Genomic DNA, 21,159 nt, shown 5'->3' with positions numbered 1-21,159 from the left:
ATGACACTAATGAAGGCAAAATGAAAAACTTAAGGCGTTCCTCGTTTAAACCGAAAAGATTTAAAAATATATGATGCGATGCTCTTACTTTACCTCCGACGGAATTCGCGTAAAAAACATTTTCGTTTGGTAAGGGAGGATTCGCTAATGAAGGCTGTATGTAGTTTTTGTTGGAGCCAGTGTCTATAACGAATTTTAATACTTCTCCATTGCCGGTTTTTCACTGGATGTATGGTAATGTCGAGTGCGTTAGTCTAAAAAATGAACGTCGCAAAATTCCTCGCCATCCCTATGGTCGTCTTCCTGGTGCGTATTTCCTGCTAGTAGTCGATCCAGGCCTGTGCTTCCTGCGTATCATGGTTGGTTGGTTGGTTGGTTGGAGTGGCGAGTCCCAATTGACTACAATTAGCGCTCATGCGCCGTTTTGATACCACAACTCGTGGATAACCAACGAAAGGGTGTTGTAAGTGACTATTAAACATTTTTAAGCGCCTCAGGTAAATCCGTCCCTCTATATCCATCCCGTGGAGTTTATAAATTTGAGAAGCTCTCCCGGCCTAACATCCTTGAGTTCTGGAAGGTTTTCGAAAAAGGGCTTTCCAAGAAATAGAGAAAGAAAAAGACGAGATTTCTCGTTATAATTGGATATGCTTTATTATGTAGAGCTAAGAAAAATTAAGGTTACAATATTACCTGAACGTGTTGCAGAAAACTGTAGAGATTGCTGGCGGCAGGTGTGAGCTGGTTGGCTGCTAAAATCCAAGAGGCCGCCTGTATCGAAAGCGACAACCGTTGACCCGCAAAATCCTCCGTTTTGGAGGGGAAAGGCACCCACACATCTACTGCGACATGCATATTCATGAGTGCTGACAAAGGTCACCCATACACGTGGGTGGTTATAAAGGAAAATCGCGTATCGAGTATCGAATTGCAGAGTTGCATTATGGGGATCGCAATCAGATGCGGAAAAGTTAGGTATCCTGCCTAAACAAGGATATTGCGGCCATTGATGCTGGTGTTGTTGGTATTAATATTGAGGTTGTTGATATTGAGGTTGCTGATATTGGGATTGTTGAGAAAATCGGTTAAAATGACGGATTGATTGAGGCAGATGTACAAGCTGTGATAAAACGGTTGGTTAGGATGTTTCCTTAGTGGAAGTGTTGGATTTTGTTGGTATGGCATTCCAAATAATGCTGGAGACAAATTATGTAGTTTGGGCAAGCTATATTGGTTATTGGCATGTGCCGCCCTGAGGTTTTGATGCTCCAGTTTGATGCATAGGTGTAAGGCCTCAGGCAGATCAGCCGGCTCTTTCATCCAGTCTAGAGAGATGACCTGATAGTCCTCTCACGACGGTGCAAGTGACTTGTCACGATATGTGTGCGTGAGGACATGCATGCATTCCTCGCTAATTTCCGTGCAGGATATCTTGTTTAATATGAGCGAAAGATGAGAATAGATCTCACCATAAAATTCCTGTATTGATTTCCGACCTTGTATTAGACAAGTCATCTGCTAGTCGAGCGTACTCAGGTCCCTTTTATCGGCATAGTGCATCGTTAGGCATCTGGAAATTGCTTTCCAGTTTAGGGGTGTGTTGTAGGATTTCAGTGCCACACCTGCACTGCCTACAATTTTGTTGCGTAGTATGCCGAAAAATTTCGGCGAACCTACACTTGGTTCATATATTTTAAGTATCCTTTCCACATTTTTCTTTCCAGGTACTATACTCAGCTGGGTTGCCACTAAATTTTCGGAAAGATCTCACAACATCTGGTACCTTGTCCATATCAGACAGGTTATTTCTAAACCGCTCCTCAATCATTTGGTCAGTCAAGGGTTGTTGTGTAGGGCGAAGTGCGTCTCTAATTATCGTACTTTCGACCGTTACTAGTATTTCCCTCATAAAATCTTTGATGATTCTTAAATTCAGGAGTGGCGTCAGCCACTTGCGGTATAGAAGCACTAGGGGGTTGTTTTGGCACTGGTACTGGTGCAGGTGCACCTGTATTACCTAACAAGGGGGGTCTTAGCAATTTTGCGCCATTTCGATTTGATCTAACTTTATTGTATCGGTATGTGATGATTGGTGGAACTTGTGTCAGGAGGCCTTTTGGTTAGTTTTAGATTTTGTAAAAATAGTGTAAACTTCACTTAATATAAAACTTACAAAGTTTAAAAGTATTTAATTTCACAAGCTGCCTCTGCACTCGACGAACGCTGTTACTCGACTCTCTTGTTCTGTTCGATCGTGTCTATGATGTGCTAGGGTGTAGGGTTGCCGGATTGCTGACACTCGGCCGTTCCTGATAGGGAATCGACCCCGATTTCGTTGTATGCTTCATCTGCTGAAGTGTCTTCGTCAAGTTCTGGACAATTATGACAATACGGTTTTAGTTTACTTGATTCGAAGACGGATGTGAATTAACCCGATTTAATAAGTGATATCTTCGATTAGGTAACGGTCTTTATTTAGTACTTTCGCGATTCGATATGGACCGCGATATTTAGGTTCCAATTTTCGCGATTCACCGGTTGCGACGGATTCGTTTTCGATTACTACGAGGTCATCTGCGTGGCAAATACGCGGGGATGAATGTTTTTGGTCCAATTTTCACGTTCGCGATTGATATTTTCTGATGATAATATGCGTTTTTGGTCGATCGGGATATTCACGACATTTTCGTCTACGTCGTCGTTAATCGCTGCGACTAATTGATTATGTACGATATCGCCGATATTAAAATTAAATAAGTTCATTAGGACTATATTTCGTGGTTTCATTCTTTTGTGAATTGATGGTGAATTGTAGATTTCGTAGAGTTAGATCCCAATCCTCTTGATTGTCGACGATAGTACGTAGGTAATTAAGAATCGTATGGTTAGCGCGCTCAACTTGTCCCTTGGACCTTGGAGTGCGTACGGCGGTTTTCACGTGTTTTATACCATTTTCATTGAAATATGTCGTAAATGCTTTTGACCTGTAGGAGGTTCCGCGGTCGGATGTTATTTTTACGGGTAGCCCGAAGTAGGTACTTATTTCGTTTAATGCGTGTATGACTTGGATAGTTCGAGTATCGCGGACCGCTTTAACGATTAAGTATTTCGAGAATGCGTCGGGGATTGCCAGTACGTAGTAATTACCCTTTTTGCTACGGATAAACGGACCTAGGTGATCTATATTGACCACGCGGAACGGTATAGGTTCGACCGGATCGTAGTACATCGCACCTTCTGTCTTACCGGATTGTGCTTTGCGGTATCAACAATTAACGCACGCCGCGATATAAGATTTTATAAAGTTGCGCATTTGCGGAAACCAAAATATTTTATGAATTCTTTCGACGGTTTTATCGAGTGCATGGTCACCCATCTTGTCGTGACATAAGTTCGCAATACACCAACGTACTGCTGTGGGTACTACAAACTTTAGCCCGTCATCTTCCCTACGATAGGGTCGATGATTATGGATGCGGAAATATTTCTTTATTTCGGGTTCGGCACTCTGGTCTTTCTACTTCCACACGATGAGCTTTATATGCTGGTTTACTCAATAAGGAGGCAGTTTCCTGAGCCAATGCATGTGATACCGTTTGAGCAAATGTCAGCTTTGGGTTTGCGTATGTTGCTCGCTTCGTTTCCACGTCCCGTATGCCATTTATAAAACTCTGGATTTTTAGATTCTCGGTGTATTCCACGGGTGCGTCCGCATTTGCGAGATGAGCCAATCTTTCAACATCCGAGGCAAACTCCTGCAAAGCCTCATTCGCTCTTTGGTGACGGTTTTGCAACTCAATTTGGTATATCTGTTTTCTATGCTCGCTTCATAACGTCTCTCGACAGCGGCCATCAATGCTTAATAGTTGTTCCGCTCTCCTTCGGGAATCGTCTGTAGGATTTCGGCTGCAAGCCCCTTCGATGCTACGAATAGAGCTGCAAATTTATCTTCAGTATTATAGTTGTTCACTGCTGCGGTCTTCTCAAACTGTAGCTTAAAGACCTGGAAAAGAACAGAACCGTCAAAGGATGGATTGCTTGCTGAAACAGCTGGACGATTTGGGTGCAGCTCCTGTATACGACCTCTCAATGTTTCAATCTCAGCATCGGTTTTGTCCTCGAGTTGTACAATTTTTGTATCTTGTGCCTCCAGCTTCGATGATACCCTTATCTCCTGCGCCTCAAGCTGCGAGGATATGCGAGCATCTTGTGCTTCCAACTGTTCAGCCAACTGAGATGTTATATATGTCTTCTGTTCTTCCAGTTGAATTTCCATCTTGGATGTTATACGTGTCTCCTGTGCTTCCAGTTGGGATGCTATACTTGTCTTTTGTTCTTCCAGTTGAGATGACATTTGCGACAACATTTCTGAAATGAGTGCCTCCTGTGCTTCCATCTTGGACGTTAAACGTGTCTCCAGCGATTCCAGTTGAAATGCCACTGTAGATGTTTGAGCAGTTATTGCAGCCAATATCATGTTCAAGTCTGTGCTCCTAACTGTCTGCGATGTTTCGTTTTTCTCTTCAATTTTTGTTGTTGTCTCGTCGCCATCAAGATGAGAGGCATACTCTTCCACGTCAATTCCTTCCTGGTAGGACTGATACCCAGTAAAAGGTGTCGAGTATACTCGATCCAAGTAAATACTTCGGAGATTTTACAAAAAATGGAGAAACTTTATTTTTAATGAGATCGTATGTTTTGAATTTAATAGAAATGAAATAAGGAAGCTTAAGTGTGAGCGAAACAGAACATTATATACCCATTTGTGTGCCCGTACATATATTTTAAGGATACATTTAAAAACGTTTTTCTAAAAAGAGTTGTATTGGTTTGGCAAGCACTCCGTGTGTATTTCTCCCATGAAGGGTTTGCCAGTGAAAATTCATCTGCTTTGCAGTTACCGTTCATCTGCTTTGCAGTTACCGTTCAGAATCGTGACGAAATATGTAGGCCGAAACAAATTGGAAGAGATGATGGGTCTATATCTTTTCGGAGGTAAATCGCGTCAAGTATTTTTCTGTGGCATTAAACGTTTTGTGGAGCGATTAACTAAAATAGAACTTATGTACTTTGCGCTGCCATATCTCTACTGATTGTTGTTGTTGTAACAGTGCTTCGCCCCATCCAATAGGTGCAACCACTCACAAATTTTCATCAATATTCTCTAACAGAAGTCCAAAGTAACTTGCAGTTTCAATAGGGGTTAGGTTAGGTTGTAGCTGCGCTGATGAGGGAAGCTCACTTGGACAACATGAAGGTTCGTTGTATTACCACATACAATAAAATAACGGTGACGTAGATATAGCTACTTAGAGAATCGTTGGGTAGCAACGATAAAGTTCCGAATGATACCGATCTCAACCTTGTATAAATCCTCGGGAGATCCAAGTGAGTCGCGACCGAAGTACTTTCGACTAGTTCTGCCAAAAGCTGGTCAATCAAGTATAAAGTGGTTTGGTGATTCCACCTCGTCATCCTCCATACAGCTGCAGCAGGATGGAGTTACCAGTATATTGAGACGTACCGCGTGGATACACATGAGACAGTGCCCTGTCAAAACCCTAATGACCATTGATAGGTGAGCCTTAATGAACCCAAGTATTTGGGCAGACCTCCTGCCATAAGGGAGAGCGATGCGTCGGACTCGGGAAGCGAGAGTAGTGCTGATTCAATGAACTCCGTGTTGGAAAACACACAAATGAAAACGGAGTAGAAGAGTGAAGAAGGGTACGGAGCAGATGAAGTAAAAGAGCTCTCTCGCAGTACCGTGCAGCACTAAGAATTGTCCAACGCCTGGGAGCAGTGGTCGACCCAACAGAAGTGCAGATCGAGCGCTTGGAATGGGCCCATGAGGCGGTAGAAATAGGTCGAAGGCAGTTCAAAATGTTTGCTGCGAGAAACCCTCGGATCTGCAACCGGTACGAGGAGGAAGAAACGTCGAATGGCAGAATGAAGACGCAACGTTCGGCGGTAGGCGACAAGCCTGCTTTCAAGAGGCAGAAAGGACCCAGTCCCAGAGCCGCGAGGCAGGGCAGTCGCATAGAAAAGACAAGTAGGCCCAAAGTTGTAAGACAGACGGGCCCCAATAATGGTGTGAAGATGATAGCGTCCGACAATATCGCGAGCTTGCGGTGGCTGGACGAAGTGGTTCCAAACCTCCAAAGGCAAGGCACGAACCCACGGTTCGAGGTGGTAGATAAAGCGCAAATCCCCACGGTACCAAAAGTTAAGATATGGATACCACGCGTGATGAAGTCGGAGGATACACTTCGACTTCTTCAGAATCAGAATCCGAACATACCGACACAGGATTGGAAGGTGCTTACTGTATCTCGGTCTCCGAAGGAAGGTCAGTTCTACATCTTCCAAATAAATAAGCAGGCGGAGGATATATTTTACACGCAGCTTCAAAAAATGTCCTTTGGGATAGGCAAAATTTGTATGCGACTCAGGAAAATAAGTCCCGAAGATAAAAATCCTAACACACTAGAAGTGAGCGAAGTCCAAAAGGACCTCAAAAGCCTAAAAAAAGGACAGGTGGAGGTAGCCGACGTCACCACGAAGGCGTTAGAAGAGGACCAACAGCCAAATGGTGCTGCGAGTCGCACAGGCGTATACCCGGCACAAGAGTTATGAGAGGCTGAAGGGGGCCACGTATACTCTAAACCAAAAGGGCAAGGGAAGAACGACGACGTCACGACGGGGATGCTGGAGGAAGACAAACATCCCAATGATGCTGCGAGTCCTACAGATAAACCTCCAACACAGTATAGTGGCGTCGGGCGAACTCCTCCTAACCTAAGGGTTCGTTTGACGTGGTACTGATCCAGGAGCCGTGGCTCTCATCGGCAGGAAAGATTTCTTGACTTAGCGCGCACAGATTTGGCGTTTACTACGCGAAAACGGAAGGACAAGTGCGAGCAGTAGTAATGGTATGGAAACAGCTGCATACATATGTGCTGCCCAATTACACCACTGAGGACCTCGTAGTGGTGGCCGTTGAGCAAAGAAATAATCAGGCATTTATCCTGGCATCCTTCTACATGGCCCATGCTGCGGAGGTTCCATCGATGGAGTGCAAGAGGCTAGTACAGAACGAAGGGCGCAAAGGGCGGTTGGTCATAGGCGCAGATGCAAATGCGCTCACAATGCGCGGGGAGGAACAGATACGAACAAGAGAGGCGAATCTCTATTTTGTTACATCCTGTAAACCAATTTGCAGATAGCCAACAGGGGAAATGTCCCTACATACATTGGTCCAACATCCAGCAATGTTTTGGATATTACACTGAGCTCCGAACGTGATATATCAAGGTATGATTGGTTGATGATGGTTTTTGATAGAGCATCCTTCTCCGACCATGCGTATATCAGCTTCAGCATCCCCCTAAAGAGGGTAGAGAAGGGAGAAACCTTTAGAAATCCTAGGTCAACGAACCAGACTAAATTCCGGAGACAGGTAGAAACAAAACTGGGACCACCCAATAATACATCATTGGCTGCCAATTTTTCCCATCAGTCGATTGTAGGAGAACACCAGCCAATCCAACACTGCTTGCGTCGGTATGGACCTCGTGTTCTGCAGTTTGGTCATAGAGAGCCAAAACTGGAGCGGTTGTTAGCAGTTCAATTATACGGTTGAATGCAATTTGTTGCGTGTCGCTCCATCGGAATGAATTAACTTCAGTTTTTCGTAATAGCATCGTTAAAAGTTTTAAAATTTTCTGAAAAATCCCGTAAGACCTAAAAATCCTCGTAGTTCGGTGACATTTGACGGCACTTGAAAGTTTTTAATGGCTGATACTTTACGTTTGCCAGGCATTATACCGTTCTCGGTTATAACGTGACCAAGATATTCAATTTTCGGTTGTAGGAATCTACATTTATCGAGTCGTAACGTAAGACCACTGGCCTTTAGGATAGATAAGAACTTTCTGAGATGCTGTAATCCTTCTACAATTGTACGGCTTGGGATAATAACGTCTTCTAAATAAGCCAAAACTTCACCTGGCTTCATTTCAGCTATTAATCGATTCATAACGGTTTGGAATACGGCCGGAGCGTTGGCCAATCCAAATGGCATTCTATTAAACTCGTAGTGCCCTTCGTTGGTGACAAATGCAGTAAACTGTTTCGATTCTTTGTCTAGCTCAATCTGATACGTATGGGGTATGTAAATCTAGAGTAGTGTAATAGTTATTACCTGCGAGTTGAGCGAAGTGTACATCCATGATCGGCATCGGATATGACATTCGTTTCGTTATTTTATTTTAGTCATCTGTAGTCTACGCTGAATCGATGTGCACCATTTTGTTTTTCTACAAGAACGATTGGTGTTGCGTACGAAGATCCGGATGGTGTTATGATTTCATTTTCGAGAAGATCGGTAACAATCTCCGCAACGATTGTTCGTTTGGCGAAGGTATTCGATACGGTTTCATATTGACAGGCGTTTTCGAGTTAAGTCCGATTTTCGTTTTCGTAACGTTACAACGACCGAGATCTGCTGCTTTTTCGGCAAACACGTCGCGCTTTGATTTTAGAAGTTTTTCGAGCTTTAAAATTTCGTTTCCGTCGATAGTTGTACCCGCGCGAATATTCAAAATGTTTTCCACGCAACAACAACCATTTTCGATTACGAAATGGCTTCCGTTTCGACATAAGCTATCAGTTCCAAGCAATATGTTTTCCTTTAATGGATCGCCGTTTACTATCAAAGCTTCTACGTCGACTTTTTGTTTGTCTATATTGATTACAACGTTAATCTTTTCGTCACATTTAAACTGTCCACCACCCAACCCATTTAACGTTACATCACATGGTGTGGGGTTAGCGATTTTGTAAGCGAATGTTCGTTTAATTAAAGTACGAATGCTTCCCGGATTAATAAATGAATTCGTGGGTAACCCGTTTACTCTAATCTCTTTTAAAATACCATCCATAGGCGTGGTAGGTTCCTGATTTTGACTAATTGTTTTAACGGAATTTTGTATATTTTTCGGATACTTTTCAGTTACGCGCTTTGTACGGTTACAACTTTCACAACGTGGTTTCTTTTGCGGCTCTGGGCACTTAATCGAATAGCGACCCATTTTTGAGCAATTGAAGCACTTAATGCCTTCGGTTGTTTTTATATTCGCATTGTTCGTATTACGCAGAACGAATGTAGTATGTTTTGGTTCAATGTAGGTTTCGGTTTATACTGAACGGATAATTTCACCTCATTGAATACGTTATAATTATTAATGTCATTTAATAAGTCGATACAACGCGCGTAGTTGTTCGTTATTTGCTTTTTCATATCACTGTCACTGATTCCGTTTATGATATGAATCGCAATATCATTTTCCGAAATACCTCGCTTTATACCGAAAGCGAGCATACGATAATAAAACTCTTGAGGCTATTCGGTTACACCTCTTTTCATTTTTGACATTTTTATATGTACGTCGGCGATACTATGAATACACGGAAAGTCAATTATCATCTGATTTGCGAACTCAGACTACGTAGTGTAAACGTATGGCAAAGAGTCTACCCACTGTTTGGCAGGCCCTTGCAATTTTTGTTGCGCGGCACATAGTAAAATGCAATCGTCAATATCGTATGCGTTTCTCAACATCTCAATTCGCTGAACGTATTGAGTAGCATTTAATGATGTATTCGAAAGCGGATTAAAAGATGGCAATAGTTCAACTATATCGCGCACGTTATATAGCGGACGCGGTTGCCAACCTAGTCGTTGGTCTGGAATATACGACGGGTTCGTGTACACGGGACGCGTTGTGTAGCTCGGATTGTTCGTATAGCTAGCGTTTGGTTGCATTATCGGATGCATATTTGTAGTTACGGGAATTGAATACGTAAATGGTGGGTTCGGAACATTTTGAAATTGGTTATAATCGGAACCAACTCCAAATATGTTCGTTGACATTTGTGGTTGCGGGAACGATGACTGAATTGGTGGCACTATCGATTGCACTGTATACACGTTTGTGTTTATGGGTATATCTATATTTGTTTACAAATGAATACCAATTACTAACGAATTGCGAATATACACAAAATAAAATTTGTGAAGATTTAATACATGTACGTGTGACGAGCACAACACTATTTGCTTTTTTCAACCGAAGAATCGTAGCAAAATAAAACTATATCGTTGAGTTCTATTTCGTTGCTTTGTGACTGCAGCACAAATTGCAAAAACAAGCAAACACAAATTTTGGGTTCACTTTTCGTGTTGCGACTACTTTGCTTTTCCAAAAGTAATCGTATTTCGTATTATTTATTTTATATATTTCGTGGCTATGACTACGGCACAGCTATCATTTACACAAAACAAACGTATTTATTACGATTTCAGAATTTCGTACTATGACTATGGCACAGCTTTATTTTCCAAAGACAAACGAATCTATAGATTCTGATCGACGTTCACGTTGTTATGTATATGTACATATATTAATCTTTGATTTGCATCGAACCTTGATGCGCATGCGTTGAATTCTTTACTTTCCGAAAATATTTTATATTAACGGACGGTTTGGCGAGTAGTTACACGTATTTTCTTGTCGCTCTGCGAACGAGAGTTAAAAGAATACTTCGTGTTGTTGCTTTTAGATACGCGAAAAATTTTCGAATTAACGTCGGCTACGAATGTGAATGTACAACGAACGTGCAGAGGAGTCCCAATTTTTCGAACATGAATTACGGACTCTCAATTTTTGCACAAACACACGCACTTTTTCGTTTTATATTAAAATCAACTATTTCAACTATTTTCACGTGAAGTGGATCACATATCACTTCTGAGGCTGTCAGAAGGCCTTTTGGTTAGTTTTAGATTTTGTAAAAATAGTGAAGTTTATTAATATAAAAGTTACAAAGTTTAAAATTATTTAATTTCCCAAGCTGCCTCTGTAGACGACGAACGCTGTTACTCGACTCTCTTGTTCTGTTCGATTGTGTCTATGATTTGCTTGGGTGTAGGGTTGCCAGGTTGCCAGGTTGCTGACACTTGTATTTATTTTATCAATCTCTGGAGAAGGACCCTCCAGTGTGGTGAATCGCAGTTGCTTTTAATATTAGCTGTGTTTTTTCACATCTGTATAGGTTTACGATTAAACTTTATATGGACTGCTAAGCGACGAACTTAAAATACACCTCTGAAATTGCTACGCATAAAATTAGTACTACTAAATTTCAATACGCATTATACTCAGATGTAACTGAAATATGTGTCTATGTTTCACCCTCTGCACTAATTTTGTGTATTCTATGCGCGTCCACTATTTATCACAACTGATTCAGCTATATGTTATCCACAGAAATACAACAGAGGGTTGTGTCTCCGCTTTTCGGTACACCCTGTGCTGTGGCGAGTTGTTTAACAACTGCCGCTAGATGGGTTTCCTAAGTATTATCTAAGCGAGGATAGGGGTTTTTTTTACGCGCAAACGAAATGTATACGCGTGTAAAAAAAAACACGGCTATTATTTTTGAAACTTGGTTTTTATTATGAGTTTTGTTTAAAAATTATAAGAAAAATTAATAGTGTAAAGTATTAACTTGCTCTTATCATTTATTTTCTTTCTTTTTAGAATTGTATTCTCACTTTTCTTCCTAAAATTTAAAACATTTATTCACTTTAAGAATCTAAAATATTAACTTAGGATAGGATAGGTTAGGTGGTAGCTGCCCTGATAAGGATAGCTCACTTGGACAACACGAAGGTCCGTTGTGATACCACATACACCAAAAATAACGGTGACTTAGATCTAGCTACTTAGAGAATCGTTGGATAGCAACGATAAAGCTCCGAATGATACCGATCTCAACTTTGGATATATCCTCGGGAGATCCAAGTGAGTCGCGACCGAAGTACTTTCGCCTAGTTCTGGCAAAAGCTGGACAATCAAGCATAAAGTGATTTGGTGATTCCACCTCATCATCCTCCATACAGCTGCAGCAGGATGGGATTTCCAGTATATTGAGACGTACCGCGTGGATACCCATGGGACAGTGCCCTGTCAAAACCCCAATGACCATTGATAGTTGAGCCTTAGTGAACCCAATTATTTCAGCAGACCTCCTGCCATCCACTTTTGGCCAGAAAGATCTTGGTACCCTGCAAGACGTGGTATCCGCCCAACGTTTGCTGAGCTGATTCGAGGCCCAGCTATGGAGGAGCAATCCACAGGTGGCCAGCGGGATCCCGAAATCCCTACAGCCATCTTCATCCGTTTCAGTTGTACCGATGCGGGCTAAGAGATCCGCTTGACAGTTACCCGGGATATCACTATGGCCCGGGACCCAGATAATCTTAATTGTAAAATAATTCGATGCAATCGCAAGCGAGGTCAGGCACTCCCAGACCACCCTCGATCGTACTGTAGTTGAGCTCAAGGCCTTGATAGCCGCTTGGCTATCAGAGTGGATGTTAAATTCCCTAACCGTGGTAGCACTGGATAGCAATTCCATCCACCGCATCCTTAATCGCAGCAATTTCCGCTTGGAATACACTGCAGTGATCAGCCAACTTAAACTTGCGGCTTAAATTTAGCTCTTGACAAATGACCCCCCCACCAACCTTTCCATCCAGCTTTGACCCATCCGTGAACAAGTTAACCGGTCCCAGGCCCCAGATAACTCCTCTTCCCCAATCCTCTCTCTCTGGAATAACTGGGGTGAAGGTTGTATAGGGAGCAGTTATCGGCATACAGTAGCCCGTTCTGTCCGGGATAAAGTCGAAACTGGTAAGAAGGCTAGAGTGTCCGCGGTCAGAAAGTCTATATCCCATATCACGAAGCCTGACCAACGACCTTGCCGCGGCCGTCTTTCCCGCAATATCTACTGGGTATATGTTCAGCATGGCGTTCATTAACTTGCTCTTATCATTTTTTTTTTTCTTTTCTTTTGGAAATTGTATTCTAACCTTTTTTTAATAATTTTACTTAGATACTCTTAAACTAAACCTTACAGTAAAACAGCAAGCGTACAGATGTCCTCCTTTTTTCCTTCCGGGTACTCGGAATCTATTATTCCACTTCTATTACGCTCGCTGACCCTTCCTCAGGTGTGGTCCTTGGTCCTTTGATTGCGATGGTAACGGCGAGCCTCTTTGGGTCGATTTATGTAATTCACTCGCGACTAGACCCATTGACATTGGGCGCCAGTTAATTTAAAACACGTTAAATTATTTTAAAAAATACTTTTTTATTGCGGCAGGAAGCCGCGTGACTTTATTTGATGCCAAAAACTGACTTACAATTTGACAAAATACTTAATTATATACCCTGATCTTCGCTGTCGCGTAACTGCTTGGTGAATATTTGTTGTTGTGCCGCAACTCAGAAAATATGGCCTTGATTTAAGATATCTGAGGTCCAGACATGCAGTCAGCAATTTTTGCGAATACGCGTGTAGGTGTCGGGTGTCCAGACATGTAGTCAGCAAGTTGGCGGGTGCGCGTGTAGGAATTGTATTCTTTGTATTCGGACACTTTGAATCAGCGTGAGAAAATGTTTTTTTGGGTTTTTGAATGTTTGTTATGTTAACTTGTACATATATGTGGATATATATATATAAATATGAACAAAAAACAACTTGTCTTCTTTTCAAAATCAAATCTTTCGAAAATTCTATGAAAAGTTAGTAACAGGCATCCGTCGACACCCCTTCCAAAAAAATCAACAATATGATTATAAACAAAATTCAGCTTCACTTTTTTTTATCTGTTATGTATTAAACTAATGGGTATGTTATTATATTCAACTATTTTGAATTTGATTTTTATAAATTTAACTTTCTTGTTTTTTTCTGTGTGTCTGGTACCACCTATTTTTTTTTTAAATGATGTGAACAGAATTGGACTGTTTTATACAAAAGCTAGCATTGCTTGAGCGTGTATTATAGAAACAAGCTTGATATTGCATTTTTACCTTTTATTGCAATACAAAGTAGCTTATATACAAATATAATCAATACTGAAAAATAAATTTAATCTGTCAAGAATAATGAATGACGCCGATTACAGTTTCGCGTTTGAATTCCAGGTAAACATAAATCGAAATATTACTTTCTCTTAAAAAACGTATTTAAATTTATCTATTATTGGTTTTTTAATGAATACATTTTAGCAATACGCCGAGAGTCTTGAAATTCCTCTTAAGATATTCAGAACAGACATCCAGACAACACCGTCAAAAGAAAGCAATAACGACGAATCATTGGATAATGCCGATCGGAACAAAACACGGTAAGCATTTTAGAGACCAGCATAATATAAACACACAACACTTTTTTAAATAAAAATATAAATTTTTTCGCTCTTATGACTTGGTTACCTCGAACGCGGTGCCGCTATATAGCGGCCGATGCATAGCGGTAGAGTACGTTGTCAAAAATATTGCAATAGAAAAGTAATTATATGGAAAATAAGAAGACGGTGAAGTTCACCATAACGTAATATAGCGCCAGGATAATAAATATTACGTCCGTCATGACGGTACAAACCCGTTCATCAACGTTTTTCCCCACCGCTATACTCAAAGCTCATGATTCAGTCACAAGAGGTTTGCTCGACAGACACATTTTTTGACAATTGCAGCCATTTTGCTTCCAAATCGAATTGACATCCGTTAACTGTGTTGTTTCTTTGCGAATTTTTGAAAAATATTAGTAGTAGAAATAGGAAGCATTTAGTTTACTTAACTGCAGAATTACTTAGAACATTTATTTTAATTTTATGATGAATTTATTAACTATGCCATGATATATTAGTGTGGCTGAACATAGGTTTTATGAAAAGTACGGACACCAAGGAATCGGGCACTTTCGTAAACCTATGAACATACGAAACCTAAACTAATTCAAAATTCATCGTTCAACGTCAAAACCTCGACTATTAAATCGATTCACGTAAAAATGTCATTAGTAAATAATGGAGATGCCATAACGAAATGTATTCATGTTAACATGTTAACTTATTCAGGTAAAAGTCTAGAACAGGAGTCTACTGCTAATACGCGTCCAAAAATATGGAGAGAGGTGACCTCGACAACAATAATCCTAAGGCGGAAGAGAAAAATTGTATCTCTGTCCGGAGATATTTGCAGTTGAAATTGGCAATTTTCATGTGGTTGTTGTAATGTTTTTGTGCACTGAAAAAGATTTTGTGTACAAAGGGATTTTGCGCGCATTTAATTTTGATCCCACCTCATTGGTGGACCGGCCAGGGTAATTTTTTATAAGCTCGGCTGAAGGCCGCCAAAGCAACCCGGGGTAATTTTTCGGGTTTTCGTCAATATATTTTGAACAAGCTAAAATTTTGATTTCCGCCTTCGAATTATTGTTATCGAGGTCAATACGCGTCTTTTGACACCCCTCCCGATATATATGGGCGCGTATTAAAAGTCGACCTTCTGTTCTATTAATTCCGTATGTTCGAACATTCGTCTCTATTTTAGAATTTGGAGAATCGGCTTATATTTGGAATATTATGCATATTCGGACCTCGTGAGGTAGTATCAAATGAACGTATTCCGAATATTCTAAATTAACGGTTTATCCGGAACACTTCCACGAATACTTAACGGAAAGGAGCTTTCCGAATTTCAGAATAAAAAGGTGAATACTGCCTGTGTAGCAGGACCGAATAAAAGCTTAACTCTTCTGTCAAAGTCAAGGTAGGTATAAAGTTCTAAGACAATAAGCCATTTTCTTTTATTTTTGTTTTTGTCAGTTCATTGTGGCTGCTGAGTAGCGTATCACCCAATGTCGGCTGCCTGTTCAAAATCATGCTACTTTAAAATATTTTTAAAAATTTTCCCAATTCAGGATTTGTCACAAAACCGCCCTATATTAGAGTTAGATTGAAGAACGATTCATCTCAGAATACTTTTCATTAACTACCTCTTATGACAAAATGCATTGAACTTATGCTCATGTAGGGAGTTTTGGAAACATATTTTGAAATAGTGAATTTTTAAATAAAATTCTAACGTACGGAATTCTTCCAACAATTTCTGAAAGAAGGACCAACCCAACATAACACGAAATATTTAGACTAAAATTATTTATTTCCCCAAAAGCTTTTCACATTTACAAATTTATTATCACTACTAATATACTACCAAAGATACTTGTGTACTACAATTTCACTGAAGTGGATTGAATTATTCTCCGTTTTCCTTACTTCGTAAATGCAACCCATCCAGATTTTTCAATTTGGGAGTGTCAAAGATCTGTCATCATTGAAGAACAAATCTCTAGTAATTGAATCATGACTCAAAGCTGTGAACAATTTGTCAAATGTTTGCCTTATTTGAACAAATTCATAAAAAATTGAAACAATCTTTAATTTTTATTTTTATTAGAAAATGTATACAAATAAAAAAGAAGAAAAAAAACCTAAAACAACGAGAAAAATTTTGAAACCAGGATAGAATGAATTGGCTGTGAAGGTGGACGGTTTACAACAAAGGGGTGCCGCTGATGACGCTAGGTATAGCGGTCGGTATATACCGGTAGTAATATAGCGGTACCGCTTTTCGATGAAACCAAGCCTTAAACTTACTACAAATGCGCTGCTGCAATGTACAACATGTGTATTAACGTCAAATCAAATGTTAATTCATTTTTTGTTACTCTCACTTATGGTGTATTGTGCATGAGAAATTTTGTCGGAGTGCGTTGTTATTAGGTTGGAGCATTTATCAACTTTTTGCATTGATATATGTACATATATACAAAGGGTTGTTTAATGGCTAACTCAATTTTAAAGGCAAAAGCTAAAGGTTCAAAATTTCACTTTATCGTAAAAGTCGGAAACTTATGGTAATTTACTGCAAACAATTAAGAACATGTTTTTATATAGGTTTCTGAAAGAAGCCGGTGTTTCATGGCGGGATCGTTCACAACTGTAGATAATACATTAAATAAAAGTTGATAATCCTGCCTCGTGAATTATTGAAGCCAAATCAGTACAAAACATTTGTAGGAAATACATTTTTTGGGGATAAACACATTATTTTTAAAATAAAATTCTTTAACTTTTTCATGCGTCGAAGCGGAGTTCCAACACTGTTCGCCTGTCTTGTAAGCACAGCGTTCTACAACTCGAATAAGGAACACATAGTTTTTGAGAAAAGATTCAGTTACATGGAATTCAACAATTTTGTCAATATGTGGTATATATGCAATTCACAAGGTCTTATTGTCTTAGGTAGTATTTGAGCTGTATGTCGTATTTATCCTTCAAAAGCATTAAAAAAATATTAACTTCTTTTTATACCTTAAATGAACATGAAATGGATATTAAGTTTTTCACGGATCTCAAAATCGTAAGTTTTTTTAAAAGATAAGATAGACCCACCAATAAGTATATTGAATCGATTAGGCATCCCTAGGCAGTCGGTTCTATGTACCGGAGCGACTCGGGATTTTTCCCGACCAAGGACTGTCATTTCAGTGTAACCCCATTTAATTTGTTGTGTCCTCACAAATTGCCATCCTCCCAGCAGCTCCTCGCAGCGGGACTGCGCCATATTCTCCCGCTCCGGGAAGGTGTCGAACCCAATCCGGATCCGTCTCCTCACCCCGGTCCTGAGAAATGGATTTGCTGCCTCTGCCGGAAAAGAATATTTTTAGGACGGCCATACTCTTGTCAGTGTGTCACGTGCAAGGGATGGTTGCATCGGACAGGTTGTTCTGGGCTAGATCCCAAAACCAGACGTCCTCGTAACTTTTATAAATCTTTTGTGGCTCCTTGCTGTTCACGCACAAGGGCGTCCCGTAGTCTGCGCCTTAGCTTATGCAAACGAAGACAATTGGGAAAAACTTTACAACGACTAAGGCATGATGTAGCTGAATGCGTTTGTAACCATTTCAACTATCGTAGGAGTGCGGGTTCGAATCCCACTCCCTGGAGAAAAGGCTTTGAAGAGATTTACAAGGTATAATCGAAACAGCCTTGACCGTCCTGATGTCACGTTGTTTAAATTTTTCCCAAATTATTAAATAAATTATAAAATTAAAAATTGCTTGAAATAAATGTTTTCATACATTTAAAGCAATACGGGCAATCCCCGATTAACTCATACAGACTTTGCTTTTCCTTTAAACCCTCTTAGGGGACAGGAACTGTTGTACGCAGTCATAAGCGTATTTGATGGGAAGTTATTTTATTTCCCCTGTTCTTCAGTGGAGGCAACATCATTGCCCTGCCGCAGTTTTTTTTTCCAGATGTTCCTGGAATTCGCCCCAATCCGTTGACATAGGGTTTCTTTTGTACCCTATTTATCATACCTTGATATATCATGCCTTCGTAAACTCCAAATCTGTGTGCACTGAGCACAAAAACCTTTACTCCCGATGAGAGCCATGTCTCCTGGATCCGCGCCACGTCGAACGGACCCTGCTCAAGGGTTAGAAGTAGATCGCTCCACACCACTTTACTGGGTTTGAAGTTTATTTGTAAGAGTAGCAGCACCATAGGGCTGTTTGTCCCCATCCAACACCTCTTGCCCTCTTGGTTTACGGCTTTCGAGGTCAACTTCAACCTCCTCTGTACTTTTTGTTTCGAAGTGTTAGGATGCGTTTGAGGCTTCTCTTTTAGACCCACAGCATCATTATGCTTTTAGTTCCTCCATCACACCTTTGCTGCGTCCTTCCCCAGCCCCTTATCTTAAATGATTCGATGTCCTTTTGAACCTCGCCTGCTCAATCTTTTTGGGATTTTAATCCTTGGGCCTTCCTTTCCGGAGTCGCAGATAAATTTTGCATGAGCACCAGGACATTTTCCCAGCGCGTGTACAACATATCCTCCGCCTGCTTGTTTATTTGGAAAATGTAGTGCTGACCTTTCTCCGTAGGCCAACACCCTGTAAGTACCTTTTAACCGGATGGTATCCATACTTTGACTTTTGGTTTCGTGGGGATCTGCCTTCTATCCACCACTTCAATACTCGCGCTAGTGCCTTGTTTATGGAGCCTTAGAACCACTTCCTCTAGCCACCGCAAGCTTGAAATGTTGTCGCACTCCTTCATCTGTACACAGTTAAACCACCCCACTGAATAAGAGGTTGGAAGTGGCTACCTAGGTTCTTCACGTGACATCTTGAGGTAATAAGCTATCTTTCTACAGATTTTCACTTCAATGGGCACGACCACCCACAAATTTTCATCAAAGTTCTCTAGGGGGTCCAAGGAAACTGGCAGTTTCAACAGGGGAGGACCATAGGGAGATTCGTGAGAGGTTCCACATTACAATTGAAAATAGGTTGGTGTCATGTGGATACTCATCGCATGCAGGACATACATTATGTATGTCCGGGTTGTGGAGTTTAACGTGTTACAGTATCCAGAACGGAGTTGGGCCAGGGTGACTCGTGTCTCCCATGTTAGTATGCTTTCTTCTTCTACAAGAGTAGGATATTGGAAATTGATAACAGGGTGTATCTGGAGCGTCCTGGCAAAGGCGTTAACCGATTCTGTGTGGATTTTGCTTAGGGCCTCTTTGTTCTAGTCTGGATCAAACGGCTACATTGGCAGGTGCCGGATCTCATCATAGTGCTTATGGAGATGTTTCTTTAACCCCCGTGGGGGCGGGCTAGATCAAGCAGTTGTTTGCTAGGGTGTCGAGGGTTGTGACAATTTAGCAAAAACTGCCTGTTCAAAATTTCGTTGTGCTCTTTAATGCTGAGCTCTTTGGCCTCTTTATGTTGGTGATGTTCAGGGGTCATAATGAGACATCCCGTGGGATTTCTGATTGCAGCATATTTAAGACCAGACGACTAAACTGGTGATGCGTCTTGAAGTTGAGGGTATTATCGAACGTTACCCCTAAGATCTTTGTGTGACTGACAGTTTGTAGCAGATTATGTCGGTGATAATGCCAGATGGCGCGAGTTGAAGAAAGTAGAAAGACCGGGGAGATAGCTATTTATTTTAGAAATTAATTCATATATTCAAGCACCGCGTCCCGTTGTCATAGTCGTGCAGACGTGGGCATAGGAAATGATCGTAACTCCTTCTGGTGAGGAAGGAAGCTTTTATATGTAGAAATTGCACAGAAGCGGGGATAGGACACCACCATGTCGTACTCCCTGATAAAGTTAGTTATTGAATGGAGTATGGACAGATGGTCAGATGCTAAAAGAAGCAGGAAAAGATGGCACCGACAAAGACTGGATTCACGTTGGCAAATATGAAAGGAATATACAATTTTTGTTGCTATGCACCTCCGAGCATGACTACACAGTGTTAGAGAACATGATTCTTGGGATGACCATAGAAGCACAAGATAAAGACCCGCTTATAATATGTTGAAACTACAATGCATGATCAACTGTATTGGGTAGTAGTAGAACTATGATCTGACGTTTGCTAATAGCGAGACGAGCAAAATGGAAGAATGGCGTGTGATGCTACCATGCTCAGAAGTCGCGCAAAATTAAGTCAAACCCTGTATATTGGTGAAAAGAGGAAATAGCGGAGGACTCTAGAAAATGCCATAAAACACGACAAAGAGCACATAGGACACGCTCATCGCCACGACAATACCTTCATAAGCATAGCGCTAAAAAATGATATAAAAAGAGCGAGAGATCATGCTTCAAGGAGCTGATGGATAGCGCCGTTCTTGATCCTTGGGGATTGGCTTACAAAATGGTGATGGCGAAAATTAAAGAGCGGAAATCAGAGCAGCCTACATGCCCGAAACTAATGAGAAGAATCGTATAAACTCTTTTTCCGACACAAGATTACTGGACCTATCAAAGCCAGCACCTCCAAGGTATGGAAATCCCAGGATTAACAGAGGAGGAAGTATTGGATGCAACACAGCGATAAGGTCCGGAACATCAGTTTTAACGGAACTCGTCATCACCTATATCCAAAAAAGCGTCTTCCCCAGCTTATGGGAACGTCAACGACTAGTTCTTTTAGTGAAACCAGCCATCCTCATGCAAATCACTTTGTATGTTGGATTCAATAGGAAAGATTCTCGAACGTATTATCAGTGAGCACAGCAGATCCTGGATAGCCCAGAAGGCTTATCAAATATTCAGTTTGTATTTCAGAAATCAAGATCCACGATAGATGCAATACAAACAGTTGTCAATATAGCCCGCGAATTCATAACCAGAGGTCAAAATA

General features: G+C 40.9%; 1 protein-coding gene across 13 annotated transcripts in view; it reads left to right on the top strand.

The window, feature by feature from the left end:
• The window catches only part of shot (dystonin-like protein short stop), a 1,374,398-nt gene that overhangs the window by 855,205 nt on the left and 498,034 nt on the right, over nt 1–21,159 (top strand). For 8 of the 13 annotated variants that reach the window (XM_067773043.1, XM_067773034.1, XM_067773033.1 and 5 more), the window contains one exon: nt 14,142–14,260. The exons of 4 other annotated variants lie outside the window; for them this stretch is intronic. In XM_067773043.1, the coding sequence (XP_067629144.1) occupies nt 14,142–14,260 (119 nt within the window). Of the gene's footprint in view, nt 1–13,916; nt 14,058–14,141; nt 14,261–21,159 lie in introns of those variants that run through there. One more of the 13 variants, XM_067773037.1, reaches the window with a different exon arrangement.

This window comes from Eurosta solidaginis, chromosome 3 (genome assembly GCF_040869045.1).
Source record: "Eurosta solidaginis isolate ZX-2024a chromosome 3, ASM4086904v1, whole genome shotgun sequence".
In the NCBI taxonomy this organism is placed as follows: Eukaryota; Metazoa; Arthropoda; class Insecta; order Diptera; family Tephritidae; genus Eurosta; species Eurosta solidaginis.
The sequence above is the reverse complement of the archived record's forward strand: the minus strand, read 5'-3'. Positions and strand labels throughout refer to the sequence as shown.